This window comes from Scophthalmus maximus, chromosome 20 (genome assembly GCF_022379125.1).
Source record: "Scophthalmus maximus strain ysfricsl-2021 chromosome 20, ASM2237912v1, whole genome shotgun sequence".
NCBI classification, from domain to species: Eukaryota; Metazoa; Chordata; class Actinopteri; order Pleuronectiformes; family Scophthalmidae; genus Scophthalmus; species Scophthalmus maximus.
In genome coordinates, this window is record NC_061534.1 from 6,661,217 (window position 1) to 6,682,662 (window position 21,446).

The following is a 21,446-nucleotide window of genomic DNA, read 5'->3' on the forward strand; positions in this document are numbered from 1 at the left end:
TGTCATTATCCCGCACGATAATGTTCCGATCTTTCTTTTTTCTTTTTTACTTTTACAAGTCTTTGGCAGCGCCAGAACGAGGACAGTCTCCAATTATTTTGAGGTGGGGAGAAAATTACCCGTGTTCTACTGAACAGAAATATTTCTTTCTGCTCACCTTCTCGTGCTGTTGGCGTTTCACGTGAGATCTGCCGTTTCTCTGCGATTCCCTGGCCGCATGCAAAAAATGCTCTGCCCCATCTGTACCAGCGGATTGAACACGAGTCATGTTGGGAAAGGAAGCGCTGAGAGCAGCCCACGCGCTTTCATGGTAGCTTCACCCGAGAGAGCCGGAGAAGAGGAGTGACGAGTGTGTTCGTCTACGGGCAGCGGAGGAGGTCATGGTTCCACGGCACCTGTCCAGCCTCCCGCAGACTGTGACCATGAGTAATGGAAGTGATGGAAGGACAAAGGGGTTCGGGCAGGGGCAGAGGTGGCATGAAAGCAATAAAGATTGGATATAACCTGATATAACCTCGGGTGGGGGGGAACATGACAAAAACTGCTTTAAAAGGAGCTTGCTTCCTTAATTATTTCTCTTAATGATGGGACATTACAGGTTGTACACCATTATAAGGCTACTCCGTGCCACATGTACACTCACTGTGAGCAAACTTCAAAAAATGCTAATTTGAACTCGCAATCCATGACTTGCAATTATTTCAATTCAGCCAACATGCCATCTGTCGTTCAACACTTCTAATGAAACAATTAGGCTTGTACCGACCAGATTCACTTTCCTTAAGCAATATTCATCGCAAGCGAAATATGAAATCTTAAAAACATTTTAAATACCCTTACTTAAATACTAGTAAGGCTAGGTGAACTATTCCAAATGGATATGGTCATATTGAAAAGAAAATTTCTCAAGCCCTTTTTGATAGTAAAGTTTGTTGTTTCGGTTCAGTAGCTAGTTGAAAGAAAGAGTGTTTCTTTTGTGACCTCTGTGAGGCACAATTTCAACACCGCCTAATCTGATTTCTTTCTCTTGACATGTTTGTGTGCGTGTAAGAAAGAAGAACAGATGGCAACAGAGGCCATGTGTATTTTTTAAAAACTCTAAAATTAATTTGTGCGCTGTTCTGGTGACAGTTCCAATATCATCAAATTGAATGTTTTTCTAACTTGTGCCCTTCTTTGTGTGTGTGTGTGTGTGTGTGTATGTGTTTTCTAGGGTCAAGCTGAAGGATGGCGTGGCGTTCCTGGGAGCCAGAGCCAGCAACCCGGTTGCGTGGACGGTGAGCCAGGACGTCAGGAGTGAAGGCCACCGAGTCGTCACCCTCCACTGTCGGAGGAAGGAGAACAGTTTTAGTCAAAGGTACGTCTGAATCCCTCCTTCTATGGAACTAATCAATGAAATGAGTGAATGCAATACGAGCCGAACACATCCCGCTGAACAACGACAAAGCAACAGCACACTTTCTTGGACAGCCGTCAGGGGAGAGAGAGAGAGAGAGAGAGAGAGAGAGAGAGAGAGAGAGAGCAAACAGCGGGAATGAAGGAGGACATGACTCAGCATTTGACCCATTCATTCCTTGGCACTGCCATGCTTGCAGGTCTCCGGTCAGTCCCAAGTGGAGTCAGTAAGATGTATTGTTCAGAACACAGCGTCACTATAGATTTCCACTGTTGTCCAAAAATACATCACAGAGTCACACCCGTGCACCGGGTGACCTGTTCTTTATTGCACTGAACATGAGCATTCAGTGCACCGCATACACCTTGCTGCTGCTGGAAAGACTCAGTCCCCAACAACTGCACCATTCACTCCCATTCGAGTCACATTTAACCACCGTGCCGAGCTGTTTTTTTAATCATCGAGCCTCTAAAAGGTATATTCTCGTGAAAAAGAATGCGTCAAGCACCGCCATGTCTTACAATGAAATCGTCCATGTTACATCAGATTACATTCATTTGATTGTTTTAATGTGCAATACGCAGGAATAAAGGTAGCATTGTGTGACTGTAACTATTTCATCATAAATTGCTCTTTATTAGAGGCAACTCAACTCAGTACTTTTGAGTTGCCTGTCAAGGAGACAACTAACTAGAAAAAGTCAGAAAACGAGTCTGAAATGTCAGTTTTGTTTGGTGTTTAAAGAGAATAGCAGTCAATCAATCTTTCTAAAATACCGTAATGGTTGTAATCCATGTTTTATCCTATTAACTACATGTCATGTATACTTTACTTTACTGCTGAACATCTTTCAAAGCATGATATTTCGTTAAAGCTCTTCAGTGCACCAAGAAAATCAGTCGGCGGAGACTCGACGCTTCCTTGAGGTGGGTGATCCATCACAGCATGAATCCCAGAGGGTTTTTTTTACCACCATGTGGTTATTCAGTTGGGAACCTTTTTCATAAACTGACGATGCATTTAAAGATGCTCCAACATCCAAAAACCCAGAGTGGTTACATTAATGAGCTGTTTGTCAAAAATAAAATCCAAAAGACAAAGAAAGAGGCTCAAGTGGATGTTCTGAGAAGGATTACGTGAATCTGGTTGTTTGTTCCACCAAAGAGGCTGCTGTTCAGTAGATGACACTCAAATCAGTGTAGACTTTGAGTCCTTGAACTTACCGACAGGATTCTGAAGAGTCAACATAAGGCAAGATCAATGGAAAACCTGTGGTGCAGTATATGCTTTGTAAATGGTTGACAATGGCGGAGTATATGTATTATGTACTGCAGGTTATTGTCTTAAATACAGCAAATCCAGAGATGCGTTAGCCTTGGTGCTGCTGGGTGATTGCATGGATTTAAAGAGTCTAACAAGGGAACAAAACAGCACACAAGAAAACATGCAATTTTCCAATCATGCCAACATTTTCTTTAGAGCACGTGTGTGCGCTCATGCCTGGGTGATTGATGCTTACATGACAGCGTTTCCATGAATGAATAATAACTGTGTGTTTTGTGGGTGTGTGAATGTACAGTACATGACATTCAACTCGGCAGCTAAGCGGTTTCAGGCGAAGACAAAGTAGCTGCACACAGGAAGTGACACACCCTGACTGGGGTGTTATTTCCTCCCTGGTGTCAAGGTGATGACAGTGATGAACGACGAGTCGTCTGTCATTTACATGCATCTCTTTTCACGGCGCCGCTGAGGAGAGTATTTTGATTCACACAGGACTGCCCAAATCAAGGTCGTTCGTGTCGACACTGGTATTATGCGCCCGCAATTCTGCACTTCAACAAAACCTTGAAGTATTGAAGTGTTAATGCAACACCTGCCGTGACCCTGTTCTTTAAGGTTTCTTTAGCTTACACCGGCTTGTGCTTTTGATTTCCAAACTGAAACAAAATGAGCTCTCTGAACTCTTTCTTGTCCGGTAAAATTGTTCTTTGAATTACTGTCACGAAAGGAATAGCTCGAGCAGAGCAATTCGGTTTCATTGCATGACACCAAAACAAGGAGTTGGGAGCGGTGCCAGGTCACATCACCCGTGGCTCTCTGACTGGTCGATTCTCTAGACATTTTCCAGATTATATTCAATAGAAAAGGAATGGTATAAAATTTTGCGTTTCTGTCTGTGAGGCTACAACTGAGCTAGATTTGTTCAATTTAGGCCATGATGGCAATTTCCTTAAATTACTTTATAAAGCTTTTGTCACCCTGGTACCTGCAAGGATTTCCTTTTTTGACATACTTTCTCCTGCTCGCCAGTAATAGATCCCATACTCATTGAGTCCTTTTATTCTGTCCCGTGGGAAGACATTGCATCAGTCAGTTCAAGTGCTGAAAGGTATTCATGAGTGGGGGGTAATGGAAATACGAAACGATGGAAGGCAAGGAGTTGGAAAAAGACATGTCTCTTAATGTGGATGAAGATCACTTTGCCGTCCATTATAAAACACAGCATCACTGCCAAAACCTGAACGGTTGACAGCAGGAGCAGGATGCATCTTTCCTGGGTCAATGTAGAGAAGACTTTGCTATGGCGTTTAATTAGTCTCAAAGCTTGCGATTGACATACGAGAGCGCCGTATCTGTGTGCTCAGGTGAGTATCAACTACCGACATGCCGACTCGGGGCTCTGTTTTAATGATTCCAATCCACTTTGGCTGGTTTGACGGCGTGAGGTTGGCGCAGGTGACAGTCTGTGCGTGGAACAAGCAGACTGTGCGTTCATTGTGCACAGGCTGATGTAGGAGCATATTACTCCCTCAATAATCCGCCCTTGAAATAACAGTGAAATGAAGCGTCGCTTACTTCAGACTACAATTTTTTGGGGGGCGGTCAATCATGCAATTGCGAGACAACAGCATGTCAACAATGCGCCCGACTACACCTCATCTCAAGACCAACACGCCCGTGACTAGATGTTTTCGACCACTTGGTGTGGGTTAAACAAACCTGTGTGCTGCTCCGAAGGGTCAGGGTTGGGGTAGTCCAGTTACTTTAGCAGCTACAATTGCTCTGTACCTCAAAGCACCTGAGGCAGCCGGTGAGCTGCGGTGTGAAAAGGGAAGCAAATGATAAGCATGGTGGCACAGCAGAGAAAGAAATAGGTGATAGGATTGGAGAGTGGCTTCTAAACAAGATAAGGAAACCCCTACAGCGCAGTGATCCGAGGCTAGAGCTATACATGCTATATATGCGCATGACGGCCTCGCATATCCTACATGCGTTCGGAGGCGCCGGTTGTGTGTATCTTCAGAAATGAACGCCACGTGTATACAAGATGCAATATGCATATGAACGGTGGAGGCAGTATGTCGTAAAGTTTTGAAAACAAGCCAATGGAAGTGGTCAAAGATTTTGGGAAACCGACAAAGACAAAGATTTTGGGAAACCGGGGTGCGGACAGTGCCGTTTTTTTTTTTCATCAATTCATCAGTAATTTTCTACAAAATAAAAAGATGAATATGGTAGTTCTATATGGTCTGAGCTCTCTGGTGTTTCCTCCAGAGGTGTCCTCCAGCAACACATTTGTGTAAGTATGTAAATGTTCACGAAGCAGCCAGTTTGAAAAAGCAAGAAGCCTTATAAACAATTATACACACTTTGGTCTTTCAGTGTTTTAACAGATGTACAGAAAGTGATGATCCAAATCAAGACTTTTTGGCAGCGTGTGCATTGCCACAACGCACCACGCGTAAAGGCACGTCTTCTCACGGTGAACAATAAACTGAGCGTTGTTTTGTAAAACATCGGAAAAAGACAGCGCGTGATCTATTTTATTTGTCCTTCCTAGTACAAGTCCACGTTGAGCAGATTCAGCCTCAGACAGGTTTTTGTTGCACATGGCCGTGCAAGTCTCCAGGCGGTAATAAAGCTGACGGATGCAAGATCAAAGTGGCGCAATGGTCATGAAGACAAAACCGCCTGCTCTGTTATGAAGATGTATTGGGACATTCAAATGCTGTCCTTTCCCAGCGAGCCCTGTGTTTCCGTGTCCTTGCAGCGCTCTGTTACCATGGGAGGAGAGAGCGCTTTTTCCTCACAATCGAGCTAATTCTTATTCTTTTTGCTTCAAGTACTGCAGAACTCAAAATCCCATCAGCTGTTGGCTTAGTGAAACATGGGAATGCACACACACACACACACACACACACACTCTCATTTGGAATCAACGTCAACAACTGATTCGAGTGCAGTTGTTGCAATAGGATGATCACGTTGAAAAATCGTGGGGGGGAAAAATTCATAAGCTATGCATGTCTGGTACTCAAGCCGCTTCAGGCTCCTCTATTTCTTTTTTAATGAAAGCTAACACAATTTGGACTTCCGGCTGGATTGAGGGGAAGAGTCGACAGAAGGAAACAAATGGAGGTTTTGTCACTGCAGCAGCAGTTCCGCAGGCCTGCACTCGGCGTGTCAATCCTTGCTGTAGCTTGTCCGAGCTGCGATGCAAGTTCGATTTTTCAAGAAGGAGGTGAATCATGGCATCTTACCACTAATTAAAGTAAACTGAATTTCATGGCCCATATTTTTTTAATCTGCTCATTTTCTCAAACGAACACATGGACAGAGAGACGGGGGGGAAGGGTTTTCGACAAGGCTGGGTTTCTTTGATTTGTGCAAATCATATCTTTTGAGAGGTTGGATCCATTCAGTCACGATAGGACGGCGAAAAGAGCTGCAATGCCAGTGCAATATTTAGTGTCTGGCACTGTAGACTAAAGGCAGCTGTGGCAACACTGGAAAAAAATGTGGTGAGTACAAGAATAAAGTCATAATGAATAAAGGGAAAGAAGTGCAGGATGCATCAGTGACAGATTTCAAAACTTATATCCGATATGAAGGAGGGCTGCAACCAATGATTCTTTTATTTCTCATTGTTGATTCATCCGCAGAACATTTTTCTCAATCAATAAATCTGCCTGTTTCAATTTCTAAGAGCTCATGGTGGCATCTACAAATTCCTTAATTAGTCCTCGGCATTATCAGCCCAAACCCAAAGACATTCAGTTTAATATCTTATACTGTAGCTAGCAAAATTCTATATTCTATATTATGAGATCAGCCAAGCATAATAAAGAATTACAAGACATTAGGGCTATGACTTTCATTTACATCCTTCTTGCTTGCAAGCTGGCTTTTTTGCTGGGTAATCAAACTGTAAGCTACACTGGCCTGGATGAAAGTTTAAAATATAGTGAGGGGGACCGATGGTGTGATGGTGTCCCCCGCACCACAAGTTAAAAAACAATCTCGTCAGCACCTTTGATTTGCTCATTCACAACAGTTTCTAAGTTGTTAAAAATATTTCATTGTGTATATGTGACAATTTTATCGCAGCACTCTTATTCAGACAGATTTACCACTTCCTTTTTGTTTATTGATCCTACTGTAGCCTCTCTGTTCTCTGTGCATCATATTGAGATTTGTGCCATGTTGTAACTGTAACAGACATGATGCAACCGACTGCCGCCTGGACTTTAACGGAAAACGTGATCCAGATGCTTTTTTAGGTATAGAATTTCCCTCATCTTTATAGAAATACACCCCTCAAACTGTAGAAATATTGCGTTAAATGCGACACCTGTGCATATTTTTAAGCATGTGTAAATAAGATTTATTACATCTCATCTCTATCATCATATCTCTCTGTTTCTACTTGGCCTATCAACACCCCCAAAAAATTAGCAATGAGCTTCTGGTCAGCACCTCGGACTGAAGTTGTTGTTTTTTTTCACGCCGTGACGTCCCGAACCAGTCGTGTGATTCTATAATGCCACGACGTCCTAAATGTTAAAGAGGTTCTAACTTTCTCCCCACTCAAATGTGTTCTTCTTACTGTGAAAATTTAAGGCGACTCATTCGTGTGCGCAAGCATGTGTGCTGTCTGGCACACGCACACAAACAAACAAACAAGCAAACGGATCTTCAGAATCATGCCACCACATTCAATTTGTCTGTCACTGCCAAAGGAGGCTCCCGCTGTGAACACGTGGGAGTACGGTTTACTCCACAAGATTGACAAGACGGCCTGACAACACCCACTTGATGATGCAAGCCTGGAAAGCAAAGTTCTTTGGGCTGCTATCTAAAAACAACCCCGCGGAGTCACGTCTCCGTGACGACGCAAAATAAACTGAACTACATTCGAGCCAGCAACGGATGCTCTCCAGTACGTGATTCATCGTGTTTCCCATTCATTGCAGCTGTGGTGAAAATTATTTTAGGATTAGGATGTGGAAAGGGTAAAAAAAAAAACTCCCTTCAGAGAAGTTGCAGGAAGAGTCTCAAAGTTCTTCCGAGTCTTTGATGGAGAAAGGCTGCGCATTGTGTGTAAAAGTCCTGGTGTGAAAAGAGGTTAAATATTCAAATTGTTTTCCAGCAGTCGGCGGAATCATGTTTTAAGCATCGGCGTAATCGAGGCTTGTCATTCTGTGTTCGCCCCAGCCATCTGCTGAGGGAGGTGACATGAGCCTCTGAGGGTTTTTTTTTTTGTCTTTTCCTGTGAAACAGAGGAAGCAAGCAATGGGGGAAGTGCGAACCCCTTGTTTTAGACTGAAATGATTTGCATATACTCTGCAGTGTGCCCGGGATAGAAGAACGTCACAGTCCCCATGTAAATAGTCTATAAAGATTCTAGTTAGATAAGATTGCCTCTGCTAAGCATTGCTATATTGCCATGTGAGATTTCCATCCAGGGCACCATCATTTCCTTTTTTATTGTTATGTGACATTACCTGCTGAGGTGTGTAAATAGTTGTGTTGCAGAGCGATAATTCAAGACTGCGGCTTATCACTATCCAGCTGAAACATATAGGGATGATGGGCTCTCATCGAGTTGCTGACATATAAATTCCTGCTGTCCAAATCAATGATTCTGAGCGAGCTGGAATTTAAAAAGAAAAAATAGGGGAAAAAAAAGACTGAACAGTTTTTCTTTTTAGTAATGGCATCTTTAGTCGTAGTCTGATGACTGTCAGTTGTTGTCAAATTTCAGCAATCATTAGATGGATTGCAGTGAAATTTTGTACAGATATTGATGTTCCACTGTGGCTGAATCCCAATTACTTTTGCATCTCTCTGACTGAAGAGGATCTGAAGAGGTTGACAGTTTGGTTTTTTAATGAAATATTTCTTTGGATCAGTTGGATAGACGGGATATTAGATGTACTTGCTTTCTAGTACACATCTAACTTGCTCTTTAGGAGAATTGGTGGGGTGGAAGTCGGGGCAAAAAAATAGACACGCTATGTAAATCTCTAACCTTGCAACTGAGTTTTCAGTTCTCTTTATAGATACCAGAAACTGGTCGCTGATGTCGTAGGAGTGGACTTGTCCTTTTATTCTAAAAAGAATGTACCATTTTGATACCCGAATTTCATCTTCAGGTCCTGCATTCAGATGTACAGCCCTGACTACACCTGTCACTGCTACTTGTAAAGTTCATTGCTTATGGTACATGGTAATAATTGAAGGCAACTCAGTGTATATCTTCTCTCATTTGGACTGTCAGGGCTGGACGTGAACAAAACGATGTTCCCTTAGTGAAAAGAAAAACCGAAGGCGGACAAAAAGGGATTGGTAAAAGTGAGGCGGTCGTGTCCCTCTCATCCCGAGTGGAAATGATGCCCTTGCACGCCCTTGAATGTCCATAAGAAGCAATTTAGCCCGTGAATGGTGAGGGGGAAAAGGTCAGCAGCGGTGGAACCTCAATGGAAATGTTAATGTTTTTCAAAGAACTAACGATGTGTGGTGAAGCTGTATAGCACCTTCTTTGAGTGTCACCATGTCGAGTTACGTTGGGTTTTACAACCTGCAAGCGACAAATGCATGAAGAGATGTTGGTTCCCCGCCTCGCACGCTGTGTTCAATCACATGTACATGTAGGTTACCTGGGGCCCTGGGACAGCCAGCTCTGTGCCACGTACTGTACGGACGCTGTGCTGTATTCGTGATGCACGTGTAACTGGTCCTGAAACAGCGTTGTACATTTTAACCCAATTTGATTGATTGTTCTCATGATATGGTTATAATAGCCTGCAGCCTTGTATGCTGTGCAATCTTTTCCTGCCTTCATCACTTCTTCGCCCCATCTCAATGACAGGTCCTCTCACTCTCTCCGCCCTTCATATGAAACGCAAGACAATTATTATTTGACTGTTCCCATGGAAATCCTCCCGTCAGAAAATTGTGGGAAATTTGTCATTCACATAGGCATTTGTTACCGTGAGCAATGGTGTCATCTATACGGCGAATATGACTTATGTTCCATACGTTGGCTGAGCATGTAATTTGAGAATGTGAAATTATCCTGCAGACGTACAGTTTGGGCTTCAATGCATATACGATGGCTGATTTGAATAAAGAATGGCTTGTTCATTCTTGTTCATTCAGTGGTGACATTTAACTACTACCCGTGAACTGTGAGTCCATGGAAACCTTCATTGTTTGGATTAGTGAATATGTGTCCGCGAGGAAGCTCTACTCCAATGCTGGAGGGTCATTAGGAGCCGGAGTAACTGACTGAACAATGATGAGTGAAAATTGAAAGAGAAAGGAGTTCGATATTCAGACCGATTTACTCCGCGGGTTGAGGTCAGAGGGCCTTGTGCTGTTCTTTCTGATTGCGCCGGGCTGAGCTCACATGGTGAATGAACGCGCACAATCAATGGTCAGTCCAAGCAGGACCGGGGAGACTGCATTTACAACCTGATTTAAATCAAAGGTCCCTTCAGCGCAATCTGATTCCAATGTAGGAACTCACCATACATCAGTGAGATGCATGGATGTTAATGACCTGACGGCAGAGGGTAGCCGTGTGTGTGTGTGTGCGCGCGCGCGCGCGCAGGCACATGTGCACCGACTTATCTGTTTTTGATTAAGAGGGAAAATTAAAGAATAGACGACCATTAGTTTTGGCCTTGAAGAGCATGGCAGTGCTGATTAGTTCATGTTATAATCGGCTTAATCAACACTGGTAGCACTGGTCTGCAGGGTAGCAGACAAAATGCAGAGGTTTAAAAAGTGTGTGTGTGTGTGTGTGTGTGTGTGTGTTTGTGTGGGGGGGGGGTTATAAAAATGCAGAGTAAGTAAGAGATAACATGCATTTATGTTTGTTGCTGTGTGTGTGAGAGTGTGAGAATGTATTTTCCTGCGTGTCCTTGAATGTGTGAATCGTTTTTTGAAAGTGCAGGTTTCACAGATGATGGACAGGGGAGTCGAAGCAATTACCCTTCCAAGTAGTTACCCTTCCAGGTGGTCTAATATGTATGTTTGTGAACTGCTGTTTCCTTCAATTGCCTTATCACCGGTACGGGTAGCATACAATTTGGTATGAAAAATGCTTGAATGCGTTCTGTAATCTTTTTAAGCAATCTTCGAGACATCTTATTTTCCTGTGTTTACCCGTAGGGCCACTAATACATCTGTGAAATGGCCTCTTCTCACTGCCTCCCTCATAATGAGAAGCAGAAAAAAAAAAATCTACAGCAGTCCAAGACAGGCAACTTTGTGATCGTCAGATGCATCTGCAATATTGATCGCCTGAGATTTAATTTGCATGAGTGGCATATACGTCGTATGTGTTGCCGGGGCCCTCTCATGCTTTATTCAATCATAAATGATCCGTAAAGGAAACAGCCCCCTGAGTCTAATATGATCAAAATAAAAAACACAAGTCTTATTTATTCCCCTCGAACCTGCCACCATCTATGGAAATCAAAATGGACATGATGCCACTAATGAAATGTGGTTAATTGAATCCCAGGGGAATGATTTATGCCACGTCCTCCTAAGCAGAGAAGCGCTGCGCCCTCTCCTCCATCTAACCTTTTGACTCAACAACTCGAGACATGAGTTAGATATTTACCGTGGATTCTGTAATATCCATGACCTCAGTGTTATCGCTGAACTAGGAATAGAACTGTGTTTAACTGAATTAAAACATCATCGATTGGTGGTTGGGAATGTGAATCCAGCCTTGCCTCCGTGGCTAATCAAGGTAATGCAGCCTAATCCGCCGATGCATGAAATCAGCTGGAAACCAACAGCAGGTTACCTTCTTCTGTTATCTACTATGTCAGTCTGGTGTAGGTTTTTGTGTGTGTGTGTGTGTGTGTGTGTGTGTGTGTGTGTCTGTGTTTGGGGAAAACCTTTATAAGTGGTCTTCTGATGTTGTTAAGTAATGAGTTAGAGACCCCCTGTAAGATAGGAAAGCCCTTCCATTATCGTGTGGGCCGACGTCTCTACAGTAATCATTTTTAAACTGAGCTTTTTTCTCGTTTCTTGGAGATTGCAGCTAGGAACAGAGTATATTAATACTTTTGAAGTGAAAGTAAAGTGAAGTCTCATCTCCCTCTAACAAAGCTCTGTAGTTAATCTGACTTTTATCAGCAACCAAAGCCAGCGCCGGTGTCGAGTTGCCCACAGACAAGCTGGAGATTGGCCATGGAGCCTGGTGGTGTTTGATAAGGCAGGCCTATTGGCCTTGGGACCCGAGGCTCAAACCCTCTGATCCACTTCATCTTCTAATAAATCATCCGCCGGATCCTTGGCCCCTGTTAATGCTTTGGAGCTCTCTTTGAGGTGTATTTTATACGCGAGGTACTGCAAGAACTTGTTAAGGGATTTCCACTCAGGCGTGCGCCAACAGTTTTAACCTACTGTATGAGGTTACTGGGATCCAAGCTAAACTGTGGGAAAGAACAGAAAAGTCGGACTAGGCGTATGTGTTTATGTATGTGTTTTGGTCGAGAAGCACACATCACAAGACGGCGACCTTGGTGAGTTGTGTGCTCCACTGCTGTCTTTGAACACCAGATGGAGAGAAATGGACGGGATGGCAAAATAAAGGTCTGCATGCCCTCCCCTCTCTCATCAAATCCTTCTCTCCTCCTGTGGGTGAGGAGGAGAAGGTTCTGTTTACTTGACAGATTAATGAGGCAAGGGAGCAGAAGTATGGGGTCCAGGTCAGCAATGGGGTCATGGTAGGGTTGGCATTCTTATTAACCCTGTCCACATACACCAATTTAATAAAGTGAACCGTGGAGCGGTTTGTTTGCTTGTTCAGGTTTGGATTGGCCGTGCATGCACGTGGGTTTGTTGCCTGCTTTTGTATTCATCGGTACCTCCCTGTGTGTGTGTGTGTGTGTGTGTGTGTGTGTGTGTGTGTGTGTGTGTGTGTGTGTGTGTGTGTGTGTGTGTGTGTGTGTGCGTGCGCGCGTGCGCGTGCGCGTGCGTGCGTGCGTGCGTGCGTGCGTGCGTGCGTGCGTGCGAGCGAGCGAGCGAGATCTGCATCATGCATGTGTGATGAAACCGAGACGGTTCAAGGATGCATAATTTTCTGAGGCCTATGAAACGGCACATAGATGGGGGGCATGTAAAAAACCCTGAACTTATAAACAAGATTTCCATTCTGGAACATTTTATCAGACAGCTATCCAAACTGCCAAACACGCGCACCATTAGTTACTGTAGTGATGGTTTGGGGAAAATTACATTGGAGGTTTATTTAACCACTAGTGGGACACAAAGAAAGAAAAAAAAACAACTAAACAGCAGAATCGATCAATATACGGAAAAAATACTTCTGCTGTCATATTGATTTACTCTGGTTTAATGGTGAAACAAATAAAACAAAGAGTGAGATTAACGAAAAGGCTAACGATGACCCATTCGCATCATAAAATAACCCACAACGCTCTGGTACAAGTTTGGACAGTCCCTCACCTGGACGAAAGCGAATCCTCATTGGAACTAAAGCTGCAAAGTAATACAACAAGGACACAATAGACACTGACATACATCAAGCTACTGTATTCCTTAAATACAATTTACTGAACCCTCAAAAACAAAGGGCTCGTTTTAACCATAACTCTCTTGTGGCATCTCACTGTCAGATATTACTATTTGTTTTTACCAAGGGAAGCCCAGAATCTCATTTTTTTGATCTCTAAGTACATCGTAGAATTTGCCGTGTTACCTGCAGAACAGTAAACGATGTCCCTGTGTGGCAAAGGACTGCACGGAATATGTTTCTGGGAACAGAAATATAAGGGACAAACAAATTAGACGCTAAGTATGCAGTTAATTTACATTATTGAACCTAAATGCAATAATGTATGAATTTATCATTGATTTTTTTTTTTCTTCTTCTAAACCTTTTCATAATTCAGGGGAGATTTGAGGAGACGTGGGGTTCTGTTTCAGGAAATGTGATATAAACCGATATCACATTTAACCCCTTCTTTGATTCTCATTAGATGGTACCTATGTGCCATAAAACCTCATAGCAGGTATGCTATATGCTACTTTGGTCCCCACAGTCACTTCATTTACTTGTTAGCCAGCGGCCTTATTACATCAGCATAAAACTCATTGACACTCATCATTGTGTTGTCACACTGCCTCTCTTATTTGTTCTCATCCCACCCCCCTCACCATTATACACTCCAGTGTTGTCTTACTTGAATTAAGTTTGTTGAACACGTCCACTCCACACGGACTGATAGGAAATGATGGACACGGTGATGTCTGTGACGCTACAAACGTGTTTCTGAATGCATGTTCCTCGCGGCGTCTTGCCAGGTTCGAAAGGCAGAAAATCATTATTTGGGTTCGGACCTTGTTCGAGCCGACACTGGAAACTTTAGCGTAATAGGCTGAGAAAACCCATCAGTCAATGAATACAGACAGCCCCCCCCCCCCCCCCCCCCCCTAAAAATGCACACTTTTGAGAAATAATTTTCAAAAACTGCTGCCAACACTTCACACTGCAACTTCAGCACTGTGAAGGTCACACTTTGAAGCCCATGGCTGGAGGCCACGAGAGGATCTGCATGTCATTGGTTCTAATATTCAGCTACGGCTTTTGCTACATGTCAGGCTGTATTTGCCATATTCAGCCTGCTCCTCAATCAGTCTTTTTTTCATCATTACACCCCCTGAGGAATTTATTGGAAAATCCTGAATTACTAATGCAGAGAAAACTGTTAAGTGGTCCACGAAAGTAAAAGTCTTCTACATTTATTCAAAATAAGCTCACTGCAACTACATGGCATTGTCCTGCTAAAAGTCCAAAAACCTCAGAGGTATATGAGCAGCGGCAAAATGCTTCTTTCAGTCATTTAAAGGATCCATTTGGTGAATAAGGGGAGGGGGGTGGTAAGCCAAAAGCAAAAAGACAGATGAATAGATAAGAAGAAAAGGAAACTCCAGCGTGTGCGATCAAATAGATACCTCTCTGGCCGCAATACACAAAAGCCTTGGAATCATGCTCATCAGGGGATTTAAAAGAAGCGACTGAGAGGCCAACAATGGAAAGGACAACTTAATATAATCCCTTGTCATCTGGGTGTATACTGTACGTGTGAGTCACGCGGAGAAGAGCAAAGTGTCATTTTCTGGTGGAGAGTTTAGACTCCGAGGGGAGATTAGCCAGTCACACTGAGTTGATCTTATTGTCCGGGATAAGAGGATGAGCACCATAGCGCCTCTGGAGAATTTGACTAACGCCCTTGCAGCTCACAGAAATCAATAAGGGAACACAGGGTGGTGTTTATACAGTGACTGATTGCGCTTTATTGTATTCAACTTTTTTTTTAAGGGGGGCTCGTGACCCCCAGCTGCTGCTCCTGCAGAGCACTTTAAAGACGTGAAAAAGATAGTAGTGGCACAGGAGCGGCTCCCACGCGGATGCTGCGCGGTCTCCGGACCCGGTCTCCGGACCCGGTCTCCGGACCCGGTCTCCGGACCCGGTCTCCGGACGCGTTGCCTGTCAAGGATTTCACTCATTTGAGAGACGGGAAAGAAAAAACTGTTCTTGAAATCTAATTTTGCCAAGACTTCGCTCACCTCCACACATTCTTGAATCTCTCATTAAAGGCAACTGAGAGGTACAGAGTCTGTATTTATTTGTTTTCAGATTATCGGATGAGATATTTTTTGAAATCATCAGTCCCTGATCTAAAACGTATAATGAGTGATTTCGTTTTCAGCTGACATTAAAAATGTGTCTCACATCCAAATTGTTTCAAAGGAGAAGACTCCTTTGCTTTTGCCACGTTGGTGGTTTGAAACAGTTGCATTTGATCACATGTTCCTGCCCAGTGCCCACGTAGCTGTTGTATGTGGATTGACAACTTGCAAAAATGTATTTACACTTGTGCTCAGTGTGTATTCACCACCTCTGAAGGACAGAAATACAGCGGATAGCTCTATCTGATTGTAATCCAATCACCCAAAATCACCTATAACCAAATATATATTTATTTATTTTTAAATTTCAAATAATTTTTTTGAGAAATCGCTTCCTGGATTACGTTCTCTTGTAATCTTTTAGTTTTTGCAATGGTAATGTTTTTTTGTGTCCCGTGCGCTATCAGATAAAAGGGAACTTATAGTGGGAAATCGTAAGGGTTTTTTTGTGCAACATTGTCCTTGAATCTTATGATTCCTTTTCGGCACAGCTCTTTGTAAATTATTTAACAAAGACCACACTCTTGCCCCTCGTATTAACCGAGTGCTTTGAGCTGCCTGAACGCCACTGGGATAAGACTGAGCGTTCACAGTCCAGCTAACTGACTGGGTGAAGCCGTGCTTGTGCACAGCCCTTTGTGCAAGACAGCAGTGTATGGTAACATGCTGACGTTTAGCAGGTGATATGATTCTAGGATAGTATATAATGTGATTCATAGCTCGGATGGCAGACATTGTAAACACATGAAAAATACTGACAGTGAACATAATTCAAACACCTTTATCAAAAATGTCTCCAATGTGTTCAATGTGAAAATCTGGACTATTACATTTAGTGGATTTAAAATAAACCAACTGGATTGTTTGTGAAATGTGTCAGTGTTTGACGAGTGAGAGGTTTTTCGCCGTGTGTGTTTGAGGTTTACCTTTTGATGAGACAGTTACATTCCCGTGTGTGTGTGTGTGTGTGTGTGTGTGTGTGTGTGTGTGTGTGTGTGTGTGTGTGTGTGTGTGTGTGTGTGTGTGTGTGTGTGTGTGTGTGTGTGTGTGTGTGTGTGTGTGTGTGTGTGTGTGTGTGTGTGTGTGTGTGTGTGTGTGTTTCTTGAAACAATTTACATACATTTCCAGGCACCCTGTTGCTATGACAAGGAGTTTTTGTTTTTTTAAACACAATGTTGAAAGAATATTTTATTCACACTTCTATTTTTTGGGTTGTTGTGACAGTGTGTAGAATATAAATAAAAAAAATGATGATGTTTCAAATATTTGGAGAGAGGGAAACAGAGTGATTACAGTCCTGGCATCACCTGGTCTGACATAAGAGATGATGAGTTTTTGCACCATATTTTTTTATCTCCAATTTTCTGTTTCCTCAGCTGCTTTTCAGGCTGTGATTGGCTTTTGCTATGATACGGTACAGAGTGGCGACACCGCCTTTTGATTGGCCTGATGCATGGGGCCACATCTGTTTCATGCGGGAGGCTGGAATCCTCTCATTTCACACACCGTTTGAGAGGAGTAAAAAAAAATACGGCACAGGGGGAAGAGAGAAAATAGATCAGCAAGCTGTTGAGGAGGGCAGACTGGGTTGAGAAACAGACAGAGGACTGGTGAGGAGGAGAGGAGAAGGAGGAGCAGACGGGGGACAGGGGAGAGCGAAAGGAGGAGGAAGGGAAGAACAAGAGGTCAGGGGCGGAATGAGCAAGAGAGGCAGCAACAGAACAAAACAGAGGGGGGTTATGTCCGAAAATATCCACGAGGAGACGGACCAAAGAGAAGAACTGCACTATTTCAATATTTTTGCTCTCCGCGGGCCGACTGTGAAAGCAAGTTTTGGGGCTTCAAAGCTTTGGTGACAATAACTGTTGGATATTCTTTGGGGGGGGGGGGGGGGCATCTTGCTAGCATTGTTGTAGCTTGTAAGCCAGTCACGTGGTCACATGTCACTGTCCCCACATAAGATAAGAGCTGTGACGCAAAAAAAACAAAACCCTGTCGCTAAGATTAAATAAGAATAACCAAAAAATAACTCATGTGTATGCATAATGAATCACCAACTCTTTGGGATTTCTGTAGGAATGCACACAGTGTATAATATTAAAAATGAGAAAAAAACCCCACAGCGGGCGCGTACTGATTTGGATGCTGATGACCGTGGCAACGATCAAAGCCTCGAGGCCTTCAGCTCCGCCCAACAAACTAATCTGTGCCGACAGGGACAGGGCCCATGTCGGGGGTTTGATAGATCCAGAGGGAAATCTCCTGCATGCATAAATTTAGTTATTCTACATTCCACCTGCTTCCTGACATGGTTTCATTTTATGATCTCTTTCATTATCTGTCTGTCACATGTCAATGTTTATTGCTGCATAAACACGTCCGTCCCCCGTGCCCCCCCCGACAGCACAAGGTTAGGATTATAGAGCAAGTGTTTCATGAGCGCCGTACATTTATCACTAACAACCGTGACGTGGCTCAGTGATCTGTCTTTGGGGGAAAAGTTTCACGATGAATAAAATCACGACCACTCTCGTGATTTTTTAAAGCTCATTGTGCGCAAAAAAATATATGTCATTCGGTGGCCAATTTCTTTCTCTCTCACTCTTCCCCGCTCATCAACCCTCTCAACCCCCCGAAGGACTCCCACTTGTCCCGCTGCCTGAATAACTCGCCTGTAATAAGCTTCTCCAAAACTATCACGTTGTGTTGCATCGCAGGCCCGCTGCTGGCCGGTGCAGTGGGGGAAGAGTGTCAGGGGCGAACTCTGCTGGTTTCAATAGGATCTTATTAGCATCATTGGAGGGAAGAGGCCGATATTAGACCTGAGATAGTGAATCTCATTAGAGAGGAGCCTCCCTTGAGATGTGCACGCGCACAAAATATGGTTTCTGCTACACCAGATCCTAATTTATTAATCCCAATATTCTAATGACCCCCCGGGCTAAATGACCTCATTACACACACACACGTTCGGGGTTAGCTTCTGCTGAACTAGTCGAGTCGGAGGTAGTCTCGGCTGTAAATGTGACCTTTTCAACTGTCAGCAGCCGGTGGAGAGCAGGTTTTTATTTATTGGAGGTATTATAATATTTCCCTCGAGGTCTGGAACCAATTAGAATCCGAATGTACTCCTGTCTCGAGACACACGTGAGGCTCCCGATGAAGAAAAAGACCTTTTCCGCACAGCTGGAGAGTAAGTGAAGTGCATGTTATTCAAACGGCTGCGGAAGCAAATCGCGGGGACACCGAGAGGGGGGGGGGAAAGTACAGTGACCACATCTTACCCCGAAATCCTCCTCTGCGGGAGGAGGATTCCGATGAAGGAACTGTTCAACTATTCTTATTTGTTTTTCTCGCTGGGAGTGAGCTCCTGAGCACGCAGGGATTTTTCTTTTCCTCTCCTGCCACGGTGACTCTGTCGCCGTTGATTTGCAAAGGAGCCGGAGAGAGATTACCCTGTCAGATGGCTACCAAGAAATACCTCCAGTAGCCTACCTGTTTGAACGGCTCCTTTGGAGTCCCTCTTTATTGAATACGTTTTTTGTAATAGAACTCTAAAAGCAGAGGAAAACAGCACCACACAGTCTTCATGATGGGTGCGTATGGGACCTGAAATTCCCAGGGGCTGCAGTTCTACTAGGCGCGGCACAGTTGCTGAATGAGGTCCGCGAACTTTCTGGTTCCTCTTTTACGCATTTGGATGTAATTAAGATTTCACACTTTGAATGGGAAGAGTGACCGAACACAGGGGGGGGGATCAGGGCAGGAGGCGGCCCCCTTGTGTGAGGACAGATGGCCGGCAGGAGCTGCTCATCCTGTCCATCGTCACACCTGATTTGACGATTTACCGCCGGTCGCACATGTCAGGATTCAATTAGGGCCGAGGCAGCTGTGCAAACTGTTGTCCACACAAACTCTCCGTCTGCTATGATATTTTCCTGACGCCAACCGCTCGGCATCAAAAAAAGCACTTGGTAAAGGAAAATCATTTTCTGCTGAAATAATTGATCAACTGAAAGTCGATTTGCATGTTTAGTCATTTTAAACAAACATTCACAGATCTCAGTCTTTGCGGTGTGTAGACCTGATCATTTATCTCTTTTCATTCTGGATTTTAATATTTTGTGTTTTACACTGTTTCCTTGACAAAACGACAAAAATGGCTTTTAGGAAAACTCATCATTGTTGGGTGTCTCCTACTTGTATAGACAAAATGAGTAGTTAACAAGTAATAGACTAGGAAAATGAAACCAATAACAACAATAATCTTCGGTTTCAGGCCTAAAGTCCTCATGCTGTGAGGTCTGTCTGTTTCTTCATTCAGAAGCCGCTGTAGCATCCCACGTTACGACACATCACATCACACCAGGCCAGCAGCAGGCCTTAGATAAAAGACACTACAGCAACGATTCCAGTCGCACGTACATAAATAGCACCAGAGTGCCCGTTATATAAAATATGAAAGCTTTCTTCTGTCAGGAATTGTTTGCATGCGTCCTGACGCCGCCGTCTTGGAATGCACTTTGACGCGGCTGTTCCTCTTCTCTCGTTTGCCTGACCCACAGTCTCACGCAGAGCCACAAACCAGCGTCTTATCCACAGAACATCCAACGAACGAATTCTCAGTGGCTCGAAAAACTGCAGGGCACTATAGGCAGAACCCCTCTCGAAATCTGGCCACACACACACACACACACACACACACACACACACACACACACACACTCAAAATTGCAATCATGGCCGACATGTTTATTTACAACATGTCCTCACTCCGGCCGAGGAGGCAAGTTGGACGCATTGGTCTCGAAGCGGTTCCCATTGTCCCCTGTCTCTTGTAATGAACAAAAATACATCCACTTTCACCTGAATGGAGCTGTCTGGGCTCGTGCCCATCTTGGAGCGTACACCCTGGGCCTGCTGGCCCCGCCGTGTTGCAACCAATTCGGGTCTTTGATGTACGATCGTCGTCAGCGTTAACCAAATCACTGCTGTGCATGAAAGGGGAAAACCCCTCGGGTCTCCAGGAAGAGACAGCAGACTTTTTTTCTCCTTTGGCTGCTCTTCTCGGAGCCATGCCATCCACAAGAGGTGTGGGGAAGCGGGAAGCACGGTTGCACATTTAACAAGGCTTTTGTGTTCCTCGGCGCCACTTTTATTTTCCTGTTTTCGTTCTTGTCATTTTCTTTTCTTTCTTCTTCTTTTTTTTTGCGGGGGAGGGGGGAGGCTGCTACGCCGCTTCTTCTCGCCCGCGGCCCCTTTGTGGCATCAAGGATGTGTGTGTGTGAAATGTATGTTGCAGTAAAGTGTGCAGGTATTTTCCTCTGAGTGTATTCTCTTACCTTGTTCTGTTTGTGCCTTCACGCCCAACAACAGAGCAGACAAATGGAGATACCTCAAAAGCTTCCTGGAAGATGACATGACAGATGATTTTCCTCCCTCGCTTCACCACAGCAAATCTGCTGTGATACCAGAGCGTTGTTCCGCGATCCCAGTAGACGTTTTGCTTTTTTTGGTAGCCCCTCTAACCCTGCTTCCGCTCTGTTGTTGTTGTTGTTGTCTGTCTGTCTCTCTCTTGCTCCCCTTCTCCTCGCCTGTGCCTCTGCGATCACCTCTTGCTCTCATCCGCATCCACAAGTCAGGGCTAGGAGAAGTGACGTGTATTGAATTGTATGGTAATTGCGCTGAGAAAAGGGCACACGGTGCAGATGCGCTTCTAATGAGACATGGTGGAAGCGGGCTGACCTCTCCAACCGGTGTGCTGTGGACATTTATCATCCCAAACACATTCCGGGCCGAAGGGCTGGTGGGGAGAGAGAGTGCACCACCCTCTATTGGAAGCCACGTAACACTGCAGGTGAGGGAGGACCGAGTGCAGAGACCAGAGAAAGACACAATGGTACGGACAGGACAAGACGGATTGAATATGCACAGAGGGAGAGTCGTGCGGTGTCGTTCGGCACTAAAGCAGTGACTGTTTGCATCTTCATTGTAGAGCAGGGCTGCGAGGTGCAGATAATTGATT

General features: G+C 44.2%; 1 protein-coding gene across 1 annotated transcript in view; it reads left to right on the top strand.

Annotated features, from left to right (window-relative positions):
- si:dkey-112m2.1 (transmembrane protein 132C) overlaps positions 1–21,446 on the top strand; it is a 115,909-nt gene that overhangs the window by 64,168 nt on the left and 30,295 nt on the right. The window contains exon 3 of the mRNA XM_035609212.2: positions 1,214–1,357. Within this exon, the coding sequence (XP_035465105.2) occupies positions 1,214–1,357 (144 nt within the window). The remainder of the gene's footprint in view (positions 1–1,213; positions 1,358–21,446) is intronic.